Source organism: Orbicella faveolata, unplaced genomic scaffold (genome assembly GCF_042242905.1).
Source record: "Orbicella faveolata isolate gen_17 unplaced genomic scaffold, um_ofav_v1 contig_12, whole genome shotgun sequence".
In the NCBI taxonomy this organism is placed as follows: domain Eukaryota; kingdom Metazoa; phylum Cnidaria; class Anthozoa; order Scleractinia; family Merulinidae; genus Orbicella; species Orbicella faveolata.
Window position 1 is genome coordinate 32,164,356 of NW_028301539.1, and position 16,912 is coordinate 32,181,267.

At 40.2% G+C, this 16,912-nt stretch overlaps 1 protein-coding gene across 1 annotated transcript; it reads left to right on the top strand.

Moving 5' to 3' along the window:
* The first annotated feature begins 7,599 nt into the window (after positions 1 to 7,599).
* On the top strand, positions 7,600 to 14,882 carry LOC110044365 (uncharacterized). The gene has a single exon (XM_020749905.2). It carries the CDS (start codon positions 13,678 to 13,680, stop codon positions 14,533 to 14,535), a length of 858 nt encoding a protein of 285 aa, XP_020605564.1. The 5' UTR covers positions 7,600 to 13,677; the 3' UTR covers positions 14,536 to 14,882.
* Positions 14,883 to 16,912: the final 2,030 nt, after the last annotated feature.

Genomic DNA, 16,912 nt, shown 5'->3' on the forward strand with positions numbered 1-16,912 from the left:
CGTTTATGGGAAGTGGCCAAAAATTCTCCCAGAGATTTCTTTTCTTAAGGCAATCAACCCAAACAAAAATAGAAAAAATTCTCCAATTTACTGAACGATACAGATATTTCCTTGTTAGTGTACAAACAGCAGCGAAAGAAAGACAGTACAAAGCGTACTAACAGTTTTGGCTGTTTGCCGTAATCGCATAATTTTATTATACATAGCTAACGCTCGCTCGAGCTATGATGCACTATATTTATAATATTAATGGTGATATCTTTATAGTAGACGTATGTACTATGCCGAAGAAATTTGAAAACGCATCTTTATTTCAACGGTTAGGCCTACCGTCCACACTAATCCGTCACGAAAACGGAACTTTTCGAAAACGCTCTTCAAACCCGAGGCGTTTGCGTTTTCGTGTGGAAGGAAAACATTCAAGACAGAGCTTTTCGAAAACGATAATCAGGTGATTTTCCTACCCGAGTTTTCCTCCAACAAATCCAAAATGAATGGTGATTGTTGCGTTTTCAAATCCCTCTAAAACCTTCAACTTTAATCTACTACGAGCGAGGACCCTGGCCAGAAAGAAAGTTCCTTATCGGACAGTGTTTGAGATCAGTTCTTGATAACCGCCGTTAGCGCTTGGGTTTTCCCCCGTAGGAAAAATATCCGTCAGGTTTTGTTAACAAAGCACAAGGTTGCCACCAGGCTTGCTTTCTCAGAAATGTGAAAAACATATACACGGATGGGATAAATCGTGGGCATAACTAAAGAAAAATCACCTTGAAATCTAGTTTTCGAAAACAGGTAAAAATAAACTAGGGACCAAGGCCTTATTTATCGAAAGTCAGATCTGTCGATTCCTGCGAGTGATATTAAAGTGTCCTTTACGTCTAGCTCAGATAGGTCAGATAGGGATCAATACAAGATGTAAATCACTTATGTCCGTCCTTAAAAGCAATGGTTGATCTGTGGCGACGAACAATCGTTCCTTCGAAAAACCATGAGAAATGTTCACTAACACTCTGACACTCTAGACGACAAAATTCATAATTCATAAATTTGTTTTTTCTCGTAAAAGAAAAAAAAAGTAACTATCAGATAGTAATCTCGTAGAGCGTATTTAAAGACGCGCTTTATTACTGGCATGTTTTTTTTTGTTGTTGTTGAGATCAAACTACGAAAATAGGAGTTTATATTTAAAAAAATAACAGATCTGAAATGTGAAGAAATGCAAGTTTGCCCAAAGCCTAGTGGCCAATCATGTAGACGAAGGTAAATATTGTTGTAATTTTTTGGTTCAGTGCTAATAAGCTCTTAGTAACACCAGCTGAATTTGGCTTGAGGCAGCTGACTTATCACGATCAAAAGCTGGCAATGTTGTTATTTTTTTACCGACATTCGACGTATATTTTTAGCACGCGATATTACATTAAGCCTTCGAAATAAATCCTTGTATATGGGCCACTATGTAATTTTTAGTTTAAAAGCTAATCCAAGTTTTATGCTGTACAAATATGGGATAAGTAGGTGTTATACGGCAATCGAGTTAATTCGAAATCGCTAAGGCAACGAATCCCTCCTTTGTTCTCGGGGTTGGCTGAGAACTAAAAATAGATCTTGCGTGTTAATTTATGCTTCCTTTAGTCTTGGGAAATGAATAATGAAGAAAACGTGGCTGAATTCAGAAACGCAGTCAAAATGAATAAATAAACGCCTGCTTTGTGTTTTGCGTTTCGCTTGAAGCCACAAAGTTTTAATTTGTTTCTTATCGGAAAGCGAAAATCTTTATCTCGGACACTTGCGAGGCTTGGGAGGCGGTTGCGGTTTAGCAATAAATTGCGGCGAAAGTTTCAAATTTACTTTGGAGGCGGAGTTGTTCTATTTTTACCTGACCTTTTCATGAAAAGCAAACAATATACCGAAAGCCGTGTCTAGCCCATTTGAATATCTAAATTTAGCTTGACAACAAAAGCAACGGGGCACAAAGCGAGCTGTTCTTAAGACCGAGGGAGTTTGTCTTCAGTGATTCAAGCTGTAAGCACGAGTTTGCCTGTTGGAGAAGTGCGGACACGGAGCTTGAGATAACTGGCTTTAACTATAAAATCCGGAGAGAAGTATCCATCGATACATAAGACTTCACTTCCACAACACGTCTAAAAGGATTATCTTATATCTGCCCGAACGAGGTTCGCAATAATATATTCCTTCGCGAGGAAATGGTCTGCAGTCATTCAGAAATGAATGAGTCTTCACTTCAATGTGGTCGCTCAAGGAGCAACTCTGAGCCCGTGCCGAGACAGAGAAGAAGCTCTATCGTTTTAACTCCTGCTGTCCTAAATGAATACGCTCGAGGTAACGAGGACGCCGCGATGTTCAAAAGACAATATGAACGGGCTTATTATAACGTGTATGGATCGCATCTTCCACAAAACAACGGTGCGGCGACGGACATGACAATTCCTTGGAGCGATCAAACTGTGTATTCAAGATATAGCTCCGATCCGCGCCTAAATGCAATGGGCTTCTTCGACGTTCGGAGAAAATCTTTCTCTCGTTGTTCTTGAATATATTTTCATAGTGTTTGTAGCAGCTGCAGTGAACCCAACCCAGAAAATTCACAAGGAAAGCTTTGGAGCGTCATCTGCGAGTCTCGCGGACGGCTTGTGGGGAAACTCTTCCGCCATGGAACTGAGAGTGGCCCGAACTCTTCTTTTCGTGCAGTGTTTCAGTTTGAAATTTTAAAATTATTTTAAAATGGACAGAGGATTCAAGACTAGAAACGCTTCGCAATGTTTAGATTGTGGACGTTATCGCCAGATGAAAACATTGGGTTTTTAGTGTGCTGTGGCTCATTTTTGAGTCTGTGAAATTCCTGTTTAAAATATCCTAACGATGTTTTCTATTTTCAGTGAATGACAACCTTTTAGTTCTAGTCATTTCGCGTTGATAATGTTAATTTTGATTTAAAAGCTTCTTTAAGCCAGTTTTTTTTTTAAAGTGTTGTCAGCAAGGCTTTCCGAAAAGACGAGTTTAACTTAGCTTCTTAACTGACCAAAGTTTTTGCCATCACTTACCAAATAAATGATGTAACGATAATTAAATATTTTCTAAAAATGGCTGAATTTGTCTGAAATAAAGGGGGAGAGATCGGTCGATAGAATCTTCATGATTTTCTTTATCTTTCTGTAAAAAGAAACTGTTCTGACGATTTCTTAGTTGCATCAGTGGGTTATTTTCTCGAAAAATGATGCGTGGTACAAAACGTATTTAAACACTGTTTTTAACTTTCACTTTTCAAACATAGCTCAAGAACAGAGAACTTGCCATAGCAACGGGTCCATTTCTATTTTGAACTGTAGATTTCGGAAACTGAAAACAGCACGAAGCAAACGATACCGGCAGCAACAAGTTGAAAAACAATCCGCGATGTATTAAATCCTTCAGTTCACGAAAGAAACCTTTGATTTTTTTCTATTTTGAAATGTTATTTTTTCTGGCGCGATTTTCATGTGGACTATCTATAGCGAGAAAAGGCAAAGTTCAGCGCTTTAATCGCTTCCCTTGTCCCAAGGCTTCCTCTGGTTGGTTGGAAAAAATCCAATTTTGAAAATATCAAGCCTTTCGAATAACAACCAAAAGCAGTTAGCCGGGTTATAACAACACCTAGGGCTATAAATTATCGTTCGAAAAAATGTTGGTTACCGAAGTATTTATACACGAATAGCCCTGTTACGTTTCTCTTTTAAAATAGTTACTAGCTACTGAGCGCGCTTTTGGTTCGGCGATTATAATATATACGGCGACACTTTCCGTTTACGTTGTTCGGTAAAACACGTTTCCCCAAGATTATACGTGATTTAAGATCAGGAAATGGCCAAATATGTAGTTTACTTTAACGGGTGGTATCAAAAATAACAGAAGATGTACTAATCAAGGAGAGCTAAAAATAGTCAAAGTACCGCATGGCTAGCTTCTGTTCACGAGGAATCGTCGAGCATCAGTTATCTTAAGTGGGGCTTTACCCGAAAATATTGTCGCTGCGATAGGACTGATATTTAGAACATTTCTATTGAGAGAATAAGCAGGTGACTGGGAAATGCTAAACTGCTTTGGCTTGATGTAGTGGGATGTCACAATAGAATTCATGCCATGTTGTGGTGATGGTAATTTAACTGTCCGGTCCGACAACAAAGTTCACATCGTATAAGTTTCGAAAGGAACCATCCTTGAAAACTGAGAAGAGAACCTCCGAAAATAACGGTTGAATTTCACAAATCTCGAAAGAAGCGACTCTCTGAAACTGGCGACAGCAAAGAATTTTAATACATCCTCAGTGATCTGTTGTGCAGCGAGTGAAGTGAAACAACGGAACCAAAAAAAATTCTAACGATCCAAATTCCACATTCACTCATCTGTTACAAAGGGAACCCCTTGAAAAGTCTGAATATCGCACAAAGAACAACTCCTTTGAAGTTTCTATTCGAAACATAAACATACCTGATTAATATTTTAACATAAATTTTAACAAAAAACTTTTAAAACTTGGGTATGTTTCCATGTTTGTCACAATTTTCTTTCGTTGGCCGATTTCCCGGCCATTTTCGATACACATGCACCGTAAGCTGCCAAAACGTAGTGAATCCCGGAAGCAGGGCAGCGATAACCCGAAAAGAACCACAGTGGTTTCGTTTATCGGAACTTCTCGCCATCAGCCCTAAAATATTAAAGGCGTACAAAATTGATGCTTCCCTGATGAGCGCGAACAAGAGCCTCAAGTGGAAGAAGACTTGACTCGATACAGTGTACTCGATCAGTGAACCAGTGATAGATTTACAACGCTTGTTATCTTTGTTAAAGTGATCTTTCTAGGTTCCCACTTTAATTTCCGTTTCAGGAATTTTGACATCAAGGCCGTGAAGAAAAAATACTCATAATTATAATTTTAAATTGGGTTTGTCATGAATGTTTAACAAGGAACTTCTTGCAATGCTACGGGTGACATTCACAAACCGCTAATAGTCTGACAAATCGTTTTGTCAGAATAAACAAGCGTTGTTTTACTCGCGTTTTTCAAACAATCTTTGCCACGTATTACACTAAAAATAACTACAAACGGCCAGCCGTTCTAAAACGAATAAACTGAAAGACGCGGCTACCAGGTTAACTTCACAAAGAATGTAAATATTTGTTATCAGTTCCTATTGTTATTCCAATTATACATTGGCCTCTGCTCGCCGTGGTGGTCACGACTTGCACAAGGCCGAGCTTGTGTTCACTTGTTTGATATTTTGACGGAGTTTGTAAGGACTTGTCGCCGACCGAAAGGTGCAAAAGGCCTTCGCATACTTGATTAAAGCGATTAAAGCCAAAAATAGCTCTCTGTGTGCATGTTTTGAGTTGCCAAAATGACGCGTTTTTTTTCTTTTTTGGAGTACAATTTTCCAACATGCGGGGCGCTGCCGCGCGCGTTCGTACAGTGCATCCGAGAAAAACATGTGTGTTTTGAGGAGCGCATCGTTAATGCTTTCACTTCAGACCGAGTTTCAGTCAGGAATGGGATACCGCTTTCTTTGCTTTCGTTGCTTTAATTACACAGTTGATTTTAAGCTTTAGGTCAGGCAAATTTCATTTTCGTCGAATTAGCGGCCCAAAGAAAACAAACGGGAATTAGCAATCCGTGGTGTTTATAGTCCCGCAGAGAGCGATAAAGAGTGTTTTGATCAATACCAGCGTCTGTTCCACGTTGGTGGCAATGCCAAAAGTCAAGCTAAAATGTCTCGGGATATTACTGTCAGTCACGGGACGTAGAACGCTGAGAGCACATGCTTTCTTTCAGTTTAATATTGCCGTAGTCTGATTAAACAAAGATTAGTTTAAACTTTGCCGTTTATGAAGTGACCTGAATTGCAAGTGGTAGGCTATTCACATTTTGGTTTTTGTTTGAAATATACGGACAAGTAGAGTCTTCACTCTCCCCGTCAATTGTTCGTGATCTTTATACAGATATTGTGTATTACCTAAACTCGCTTTGAGACGAATGACAGAATTATATTTATGTTTGTCTGTTTAATTAATTCGCAATAGTGATCAAAGTCTAATTTCTCCTTGTAAAAGGAAACACATTTTCACCAGACAACTGACAAGACTATAAAAGTCATCAACCAAAGGTCTGAATATTAAGTACTCAGGGATGGATTTCAGAATCATTATTAAAAAACCAACAAGATTAATATCGGCCGGAATAACTTGCTTTTTATGTCCTGTGTAGCTAGTTATATGGTTATATCAAGCGCAAATTTGTTATTAGTTGAAAACCAGATGTTCGCAGCTGAGAAAGCCGCCTTCTTACGACAGAGGATGTGGAATGTTTCTTATGGCGTGGCGAAGGGCATTGATCCAGTCCGTGCCTGATCGCGATAACGCGCAGGATCTGGGTACTAAGTTCATTTCTCCTCAAATTTATGACGCACGCGTTTCCTTTAGAACATTTATTTAGTCTGTTCCAGGGATTCGGTGTTTGGTTAGTAACTGTTTTTTTTTTTTTTTTAGTGTGGTTAGTTGGGGAACAGCGCAAAAAATAGGGATCAAAAAGAAAGACAGACTATTTCTCAACTTTTCGAATCTTCCGTTCTCTTTTTTTTTTTTGTGCCACTCCTCAAGTAAAAGAACACCAGCTGCAACAGGTTAATTAAGACTTAATTCAAACCAGCTAATGATCGTGAAAGTTATTGACCTCAGTGTACTTTCATGTGGCACTGTTGAGTCTTAAGATCTAGTGTGTGATAATTCAAATGAAGGCTGTTGAGCAGGGATGGCGCAGTGGTAAGAGCGCTCGCCTCCCACCAATGAGGCCCGGGCGGTGCCATATGTGAGGTGAGTTTGTCGTTGATTCTCGCCTTGCGAGGTTTTTCTCCGGGCTCTTCAGTTTTCCTCCCTCCACAAAAACCAACATCTCCAAATTCCAATTCGACCAGGATAGAGAACCCACATGAAAACCAGCTAAGGCTGATGTTGCTTCCTCTCGAAATATCGTTCCGTCAATGTGACAAGGACGAGGTTTGAGATTTTCAAGTAAAGACCAAACGTCCGAGGTTAATAAGTTATTTATCATATAGTTTTTTTGCTTGGTCTTTGCAGGCCCGTAATCGGCCCGTGGGCATTACGGGGGAGATAATGACCTAGAGCTAGCCAATCAGAGCGCGCGTTATAGTGGCTACAAACACAAGCCATATAATATTATATATTATTGAGCAGTACTTTCACGTGGTACTGTTTATTAGGCTGTTTCAGATGGAAATGGCATTTAACGAAAAGACAAAACCCTAGCATTTAACCATTCGGTTGAAAGCTGATCGAGCAGTACTTTACCCATCACGAGGGAGTGACAGGAGGAGTCGAGTGCCATTCATAAGACTCTCCATCAACATCACAAAGCGAATTTGTGGCCGGTGTCTTAGGGTTCACAATACACGACACAACTCGTTCCAATTTCGATGAAAAATGAATGACCTCTAAAGCGGTTGAGTTTTTCATCACGTCACCAGTGGCGGATCCAGACGTTGAGCTAAGCGGCGGGGTGGGGGGGGGGGGGGGGGGTGTCTTGCTTGCCCTGCCGGCTTTTCTTTCTATTGTGATTTCTTCTTTTTTACCCAAAATAAGCGGGGAGAGGGGGTGGGGGAAGCCGGGTCCCCCCAGGCCCCTCCCCTAGCTCCGCTATCCCACGACATGCACGGGTTGCATTGGCACGTTCCACGTTTGCGTTCCAGAATTTATCACTTCTCATCTACAATATTTCCAACTTGGAGGGCTGTTGGCGAGAATTGATAAAATTCTGCGTGGGAAAGTGTGGGAAAGAATCCAGCGATAAGCTTGGACTAGAAATGAATCAAAACACCTTTGGTCCTTACCTTGCATAGTAGCCTGCTCGAAAGCTACTTGCATAGCATCAGCTTAGTCAAAATGACTAATATCCTCATGATAGCGGCACATCCTAATCACAAGACTTTTATTAACATTTTAAATTCAGTTGTGTCTTCCGTCATGTCCTAGTTGAAAGTCATGCCGGGCGGTCGGTTGAAAATGAAAGCTAACAATAAAGCTAAAACTCATTGGAGCCGGATTCCATTTCCGTTGAAGCACTTTGCGGGCGTCTGAAAGTCGTCTCCATAGATAAGGTCGGATTATCGAGGTTCATGCTCTTTCTTGAGTTTCGTGATCTGTCAGTGTGTTTCAAGCGCCGTTCAAGTGCCTGTCAAAATGACAAATGAGTTTGACATGTGAATTGTTTGTCTGTAGAAAACAGGCAAGGTGTCCTCTCATGGAGCACGAGATGCACAACGAGGCAACAAGTATTTTTAATGGAGCCCTTCAGGCGCGGCCTCGTTGTTTTTAACTTTTAATATTGGCCACCTTGACTGTCTATAATGCTAAAACGAGGGCCTTAAAATTAAAAAAAAGTACAAAGTTTCAAGATTCGTATCTATTAAAATCCCAAAGTTGTTACAGTAGCGTTATTAGGTCGGTAAGCTTTTAAGACACGCTTGCATGCTAAGGACAGTTTTGCCCCTTCCCAAGATAAAAACGTCTGTTAAATTTCTTACACTATTTTCGCTATTTTTCCAGATGTGACCCTCATATTATTAATTTTAAAGTGCTCTTTCCAGGACAATCGATAGGTTTTCGCCAATATCTAAAGTAAGAGTATGTAAGGATGCACAAACCGTACAAAGATCTACAGTAGTTTACTACAGGTTTGAGCTGTAGAAGTGCCAAACTCTTTTATAAAATGTTCTAATAACCATCACATGCGACACTGAACTGGTTCATCATCTTTTTTCCTCATCTTTTTTCATCATCTTTCATCTTTTTTCTCCTTACTGATTGATGCTGCATTCCATTTAATTAATACCAATGAGCGACCGAGTGTTCACGACAAACTTGGCACTAATAGTTTCAATGGCGTTTTTCATAATATCTGAGTACCAGGGGCGTAGCCAGGATTTTTCACAGGGGGAGGGGGATGTCAAACTGTGTCAAAGTGAGGGTACTCACCAGATTGTCATGTCGTTTTCGCCACCTGTTGTAGGTTGTTTGGTTAAAATAGGCTTACAAAACGGGGGGGGGGGACTCACGGGCACCACAGGACCCCCTCCCCCAGCTACGCCCCTACTGACTTGGCTGGAATAGTTCATTTAGTTATCGCTTGTCGAATGCTCGGGTCCGTAGTTGGACACGGCTAATGTAAGTCGGAGGAATCGGACGAGCGTAGCGGCGCCTGCTCGTGAAATTTCCTTCCTTCTAAACTCAGAATGAGTGTAGGCAAGCAATGGTATTCCCAGCAATAAATACCCTTGTCAAGAGGTTTTAGAAAAGGCTGCCCTTTGTCGCCATATCTCTTTATTCTGGTGGCTGAGATACTAGCCTCAAAAATAAGATACGATAATACTGTTCAAGGTATCAAGCTTTTTAAGAAGGAAATTAAACTGAGCCAGTTTGCTGATGACACCTCCCTTATATGTAAAAATTTGACAAGCGTTGGAAAGGCGCTTGATATTCTTGCTGATTTGGGGGCTATCTCAGGTCTTCTTTTGAATAAGTCTAAAACAAAAGCCTTGTGGTTAGGACCTTGGAGATCTAACCGTGGTAGACCTCCGGGTCTAGCCTGGACCAATGAACCGGTGACAGTCTTGGGGACCTTTATTTCGTATGATAGTGTTGGCAATGAACGGAAAAACTTTGCTAAGAAGGTGAATAATCTCAAGACAAAACTTGCAGCTTGGCGTTCGCGTAAACTCTCTCTGTTTGGACGGTGCTTGATTTCGAAAACCCTAGGATTATCTCAAATTGTTTATTCGGCTTCCATGCTTGACATTCCAAATAATTACGCATCTGTAATCCAATCGCTACTTTTCCAGTTCTTATGGAAAAACAAACCAGATAAAATCAAGAGACAAGTCTCATATCAGGACTATGGCGATGGTGGTTTGCGGGTCACTAATGTTGAAATTATGTTTAAGTCCTTGCGCTTAGGCTGGATCCAGCGTCTCCTCAAAAATAATGACGAGGAAGGCGATACCTGGTCAGCAATTCCAAAATTTTATTTTAACAAGTACGGGGGTCTTAATTTTCTCTTACGCTCCAACTATGATAAGAAATTTCTAAAAGATTCAGACATACCATCCTTCTACAAGGATATCTTGTTTTCTTTCCTGGATCTAAAAAGTCTTTATAGCTCTAAGGATGAACAAGAGATGATTCTCTTTAATAATAAAGAGATCCTCATTGACGGGAGGACTGTTTTTTACCACGATTGGGTCGAAAACGGTGTCTTCACGTTGCATGATGTAATCAACGCTGGTGGCAACTTTCTACCATTTGAACAGTTCCAACAGCGTTATGGAATTAATTGCAATTTTCTCAGTTATTTCCAAGTAATCTCTGCAATCCCGAGCGCCTTACGGAAAAAAGTCAAGGAGCGTGCTAAGCCTAATGTCAACTTTTTATCCGGCGGCACCTTATTTCTTTTTATCCTCGGTCTTAACCATCGACCTCTTGAAACTTAGATCTAAAGACTATTATTGGCTTTTTCTGAATAAACGGAAGCCCCAGGCCACTGGTCCAACGAAATGGGATCGCGACTTTGCTCCGACGGTTTTGCCATGGAACCAGATCTTTGATAGACTGAAGGTTATTTGCAAAGAGAATCAACTTAGAGAATTTTACTTTAAGCTCATCCATCGCATTGTCGCTACGATGAAAGAACTTACTCTCTATGGAATTACAGACAACAATATATGTTTCTACTGTGGTGAGCCTGACTCAGTTCTTCATACATTTCAAAACTGTAGTACAACAACTTCTTTTCGCAATCGGCTGTTGAACTGGTTCAGTGAGATGCATAACACCTCTATGTCCCCGGCAAACTACGAATTATCTTTTGGTATGCCGTGTGGGAAGGATAATAACAATCTCAGGAAACTGAATTTCTGTTTATTATTTGCTAACTATTATCTACATTATCACAAGGTAAATGAAAGGAATCTTGACTGGGTTGAATTTATTACAAAAGTAAATTACCAGTTAAGAATAGAAAATAAAGTTTCTGGTTCTCCTTTATGATGCTTCTTCGCATTTTTCTGTCCTGTTAATGCTTTTAAAAGGTATTAGAAAAGTGTGTTATATCTCTAGATTAATTGCTACTATAGATTAATTAAGATTAATTAGATTAAGATTAGATTAAGATTAGGTTAATTAGATTAATTTAGGAAATACTTGTATTGCTGTTACGTATGTAAAATTTCTCAAAATCGATTCTTTATAGTTAAGTAGGGTGAAGAGGCTGTCTTGTATTGTAAGTAGTGTTAATAGCTCTGTTGTTTTGTAAGTAGTGTATGTAGCCTTTATCGTACTGTTTTAGTGTAAAGTAACAGCAGAAGTGTTGTAAAGTACAAGCAAGCATAATAAAATAAATAAAATTAAAAAAAAAAAAAAAAAAAAAAAAATCCCAGCAACAGGGGAGAAACTATTGTTGTAGTCCTAAACCTCTCTGTTGGGTCTCAAAGAAATGCTCAGGTATAGAAAAATTTCAATCGTCAGCTCCTCCTCCCTGGAAATAAGCCCCTCCCTCGTTCCCTTGAAATTTGCAAGTGGCCAAATTCTGGCCTTGCATATGGTGGCTGCGCTCGCAAAAGGAGCGGCAGTCAAAATCGAGCTGTTCCACCGAAATGACACGATAATAGTCTTTTTTCTCGCAGCTAAAAGAAATAAAGACAATGCTAAAGTTGCTTTGGCCTCTTCTAGTAGTTAGGTCGAGAATTCTAGCTTTAATTTGACGAGGAACAACACATTTTATTTAAAATTACACAACTGTTATCCTACCGGGCGACACTCGATTACTCGACAAGCCAGTTGCAGTACCCGGGAGACCTATATGAAGCCACACATTGGGAGCGAGGTCAATTTTAATTTAATTTTAATTGACCTCACTCCCAATGTGTGGCTTCATAGCTCAGTTGGTAGAGCATTGCACCGGTATCGCGGAGGTCACGGGTTCGAATCCCGTTGAAGCCCTGATTTTTTTCAGGCTTCTTCTTTCCAGTTGCTTAAATTGGAAAATTTACTGCGATGATCATTCTTCACCTTTAATATACTGTTATCTCGTGATTTTTAGCCATTTTAGGAGTTAAAGTATTAGGAAAAAGTGCTTGTGTAAATGTTTTTTGGTTCGGTTCAGATAATCAGTCGACTAGATAGCCAAAGTAAGTTCCAGATATTTACACTATTTTCCGGTCGCCATATTGGAGGCTAAGTAGGTCCTCCAACATGGCGGCTTCATACTAGGCTCTATAATTTTGCGCGGAACATGTCGACGAATATCTCAACTTTGGGACAACGCACACACCCTAAACTTGGAGAACTGTCTTCTTTATTTATCGTCTATAATATCACAATTTCTTGACTTTATCCACGGAATGGTTTTTGGTTTTATTTTTTATTGTGTGACACTGAACACACTCTATACTACACGGTAAAACTCTAAATACAGCGATAGAGCAGTCTTGCATTACTACACTACGCGATTGGCTTGAAAAACTGGCGCCATTTTCGCCTCGCCCACGTTTTCCCGCGCTTTACGTCGCTCCATGCATTTGCTTCGAGTTTTGATTGGTTCACTGGATTGTCTGTGTCCTCTGTGATTGGCCAGAGTGATTACGTTGCTTTCCCGCCCTATCACACACCAAGCAAGTTTTACAGTTATTGATTGAACATCATCTCTCAGGCCGGCTTCACGGGGACCCATACCTTGGTCAATCAGGTTATCTGGGTTCATGATGATAATTTGACAATTTCAATTAATAAAGAAAAAAATGTGAGTCATACGCTTCTGTCTGATAGTCTCTCACGCCTAAAGTATAACAAAACCAACTTAAGCAGTTTTTGTTGCGCTATAAATATATAATCCTTTCAAATTAACGACTCGCTTTAAAAGGTGACAATGGCTTTGCGGAATTCTACAAATATTGTATATATTTCATTAAACAAAACTCTTTATTGGCTGGTAAATAAACTAGAATTGCAAGATCGGGTTTTCGAGCCGCCTTTATTGTTACCGCTCTTTGACTTGTTATGCATCCACGAGATACTCGCTGACAGAACGACCTTTTGGCTTCATTGCGTTAATGGAAATCTTACCAAACAAAACTGACAAAATGCTTCCGAGGATTAAAACCACTCTGTTATCACGAGAAGAGATAGAAACAGCAGGTCGAGATTTTTATTGATATTTTCAACTCAAACGATGGACCTTTCTGTTTAAATATTCGTTCAAATTAACCGGTTACTAAAGAGAATTTTCTTGCTGTAAATTATTTTGTGTACTCTTCAAACCAGTTAAACTTCAACGTCTCCATTTCTAAAGAAAAGAGATTTGTAAACCCTTGATTCTTCATTCGCCCTGAGCCTAGAACAAGAAGAGTTGTTAATTGTTTCTATTAAATGACACGTCTTATCGTAGAAATAATTTATTTTTGGACAGGTGCGCACTCAAAAAAAAAATTCTCCTTGCATAAACTGAAGAGAATTTGCATAATTGTCATCTCTGCACGAAACCAGCCGCAAAAAGCAACGTTTCGCACGATCACAAATTGAAGCTGAGCTGAGTTGACTTCACCGTTACAGCAAAAACACAAAATGGCGTACCAAAGAACAGAGTACGCGGACAAAACCATGTTTATGAACTCAATGGCGGACAGAAAACTCAAGATTCAACTGAACTCCATAAACTACCACAAGGACTCAATTGGCAAGGAAATAGACCGCGAGAAAAAAAAGATTCAAAAAGAGCTCGCAGAGGCGGAAAACCATACGAGGAATCGGTTGTGTTTGCCCGATGCCTCATCGCCAAGCGACGGCGCAAAGAAATTAAGCCCTCGCTTGCCGCGGCGGTACAGCACACCGCAAGTTTTGTTGTCGGCCACAATGTCTTCCCGTGATCTATCCGACATCGATAAACGTTCACCCGCGGCTAACAGGCGCAGGATTTCTTCCGAAGGGACCTCGGATATTGGAATGAGAGAACGATCGTTGATGAGTCCAACCCGACCATTAAGTCCAACTTCACAATTCCTTCTACCTCCGCTGAATCAGCCACGGAGGCAATCTTTGCCACCTATTAGCGCGGGTGGATCCCTTGTTGCCGTTGATACAGCTAGAGAAGGACTCAGTGCAAGCTCAGCGTCAACTCGAAGAGGAAGCACAGCCGGGAGCAAATCACCTCGAGGTTGTCTGTCACCAAGTTCTTCAAGTCCCCGCGGGTCGCCCCGAAAAGGAAGTGCTGCCAACGAAGGAGAGCTGGAAGAAGTAGCGAGTAAGGTGAATCGGTTTTTACAAAGACTGGACTTAGGTAAACAAGAAGAAACACCGAATATCGACTCTAAAGAGGAGGAAGAGGAAGACTTAACTGATGAAGGAGAAAATGAATTTATTCATCCCTTGACTGACAGGACCGTGAAAAGAGCATCGATTTTTCAGCCTTCAAACTTTGAATAATATCTCTTTCTCAAGTTTCCAGCTCTTGAAAACCAAATATATATTGTATATATTCGACGAATTGGTGCTCCGAGTTATTTAAACGAATTTCGTTCCCGTTTAATACAGTTAACTTAAACATTAGAGAGTTTATATCCTCACAGGGAACGCGGAAAACAGTTTCGAGAGAAATTCTCAACGGCGAGAGATTTCACTGCAGATTAACAGATGGTAACAATATTGCAGGACAAAAAAAAAGCAACAATAGTTTGTAAAACGAGACAAAAATTTGAAGTTAAAGTTCAGCTGTACTAAATAGGTAAAGCTCAACACCATTGACAAAATAAAAATGCGACTGAACGTATAAAGTAGTGCGGGCATTGCAGAGGGGTTTTTTTTGCATCGTCAACTGATTCATGAATTCACAAAATCGTTAATTCCGGTTTGAACGAAGTATTATTTTTCGTCGCCTCTTTTCCTTCCATTTCGAATCCTGAGTGATACATCTATACGTGTAATGGGTTGCAGAAATAAATTGTGAAATAAACTTAGCGATCAGTCGAATCAGTAATAAACTAAACGAGGGAATTAAGACTCACAAGAAAAAGATTCCAAGCATAATAGCCGCTGATATTCCCCTAAGTTGAACGCAACACAACAAGATTAGTCGGCGGGTTTTGAATCGGCGGGGAGATAAAAACAACCTCTACGGCGAATTATCGAGAATTACCGAAATGCAAACAAAACAGGTAGCAAGTTGTTAGGATCGAGTTTAACTCAGGAAAAGACAGCTTTCCCGCTGTGGCAGATAATGGCATCCAAAAATAAACTCCCTCCACAACTTGAAAATTTTTAAAGTGCAATTAATTTCCTGTTCAAGATGGCTTACATCTGACGGGTTCTTTCGTAGAGCTTTTAAAATACCTGCTCGTGAGTCAGAGAGAAATAGTGCAGAATTTTCTTTTTCTGAACTGCTCCTTCGATATTATATCACTTCGGACTTTCTAAAGAAGACTGACAAATGGTTTCCTTGGAGCTTTCCCACTTTGAATTATACGATCTAGTTTTCCCACTACGTATTGTTGCTAATCTCGTTTCCAAGGAGATCATCTCGCTCCAAGGAAGAAGGGAATAAGACTAACCTGGTGTCTAATTTAACATGTCTGAGGGAAGTTAAAGAGAAAAGAGAAGATTGATCTGAAAACAGCAGGAAAAAAAAAAAAAGAAAAAAAAACAGATGTAAATTTCCCTCATTACATCCAGCAGTAAATTTTACTCGCGCCAGAGCGACAGGCCAATTGCTCGAAATGGACGTCGACAATGTGTTTCGATGCTTTGGCTGTTGTCTGTCAGAAAAGCTAACATTCTGTGTCACAAATGACCCTACTTTAACTCTAGCTTTCGCCTTTAACTCTCCCGGGCACAGTGTAGCTGACATCACTGAGAGAAGATTAAGGAAGTGCACTGGCGTTAATGTAAAACAGAAACACAAATCATTTCTGGTCTCGGCACCATGCAACCAGAGGACCTAAATAATGTTTTCCATTTCATATAAACGGCGACAGCGCTTAACTTCCACAAGTTACCTTCAAATGTACAGACCAGTGAACCAACATTTAACAGTTTTCACACCGAAGAAAGGCTATGCCCGAAACGTTAGAGATTTTTCACAATATGGCAATTTTTTACTTCATCAATTATTTTCTTTTGAATTGTTATATTCGCTCAAGTGTCACGCATCAACTGGGGAGAGCAATGGTCATCCTAAACGTGTCACAAACGGCTCTACTTGAAAAAAATCATCCCTTTTTTTGGTTCGTCTCTGAGGCCTGGTTTTCACTAGCGACGCAAGCACTAGCGCAAACACAATAATTATTTCACCGTGAAAACGGCTTTGACGCAGGCATAAGCACAAGGATCAAAATTGTTCCTATTGTGATTGCGCTTATGCTTACGTTCGCACTGCAACAAGTGGAAACGAAATACCGCTCGGGCATAACACAAGCACAACGATGTTTACCACACGCGGTTACGTTTGGCCACTGAAAACACTGGATCCAGATTACCTCACGCCTAAACAGTTTGAAAGGTTCGGATAATTTGGCTTGTGCTTGTGTTTGCGTCAAATTCCGTTTTCAATTGGGTCATCCGTATGGCTTGCGTTTGTGCTTACGCTTGCTTTTTGTAAGTTGTTACTTACTTACTTTCTAGTGAAAACCAGACTTAAAAATTCGTGTTACTCTGTCGAGTATTGTGTCTTTGGATCCTGGGTAAAATGTGTCAAACAAAGTCCCTGGTGATAGCATCTGTTGCAAGGGAAAAAAAAAAAACAGGGAACCACAGCAAACGCCAACGAGAACGTCACCAACCAAAGGTTTAATGAGTAGAACAGTGGTTC

Coding starts and splice junctions, on each gene's coding strand:
- LOC110044365 (XM_020749905.2), top strand. CDS start 13,678: ATGGCGTACCAAAGAACAGAGTACGCGGACAAAACCATGTTTATGAAC.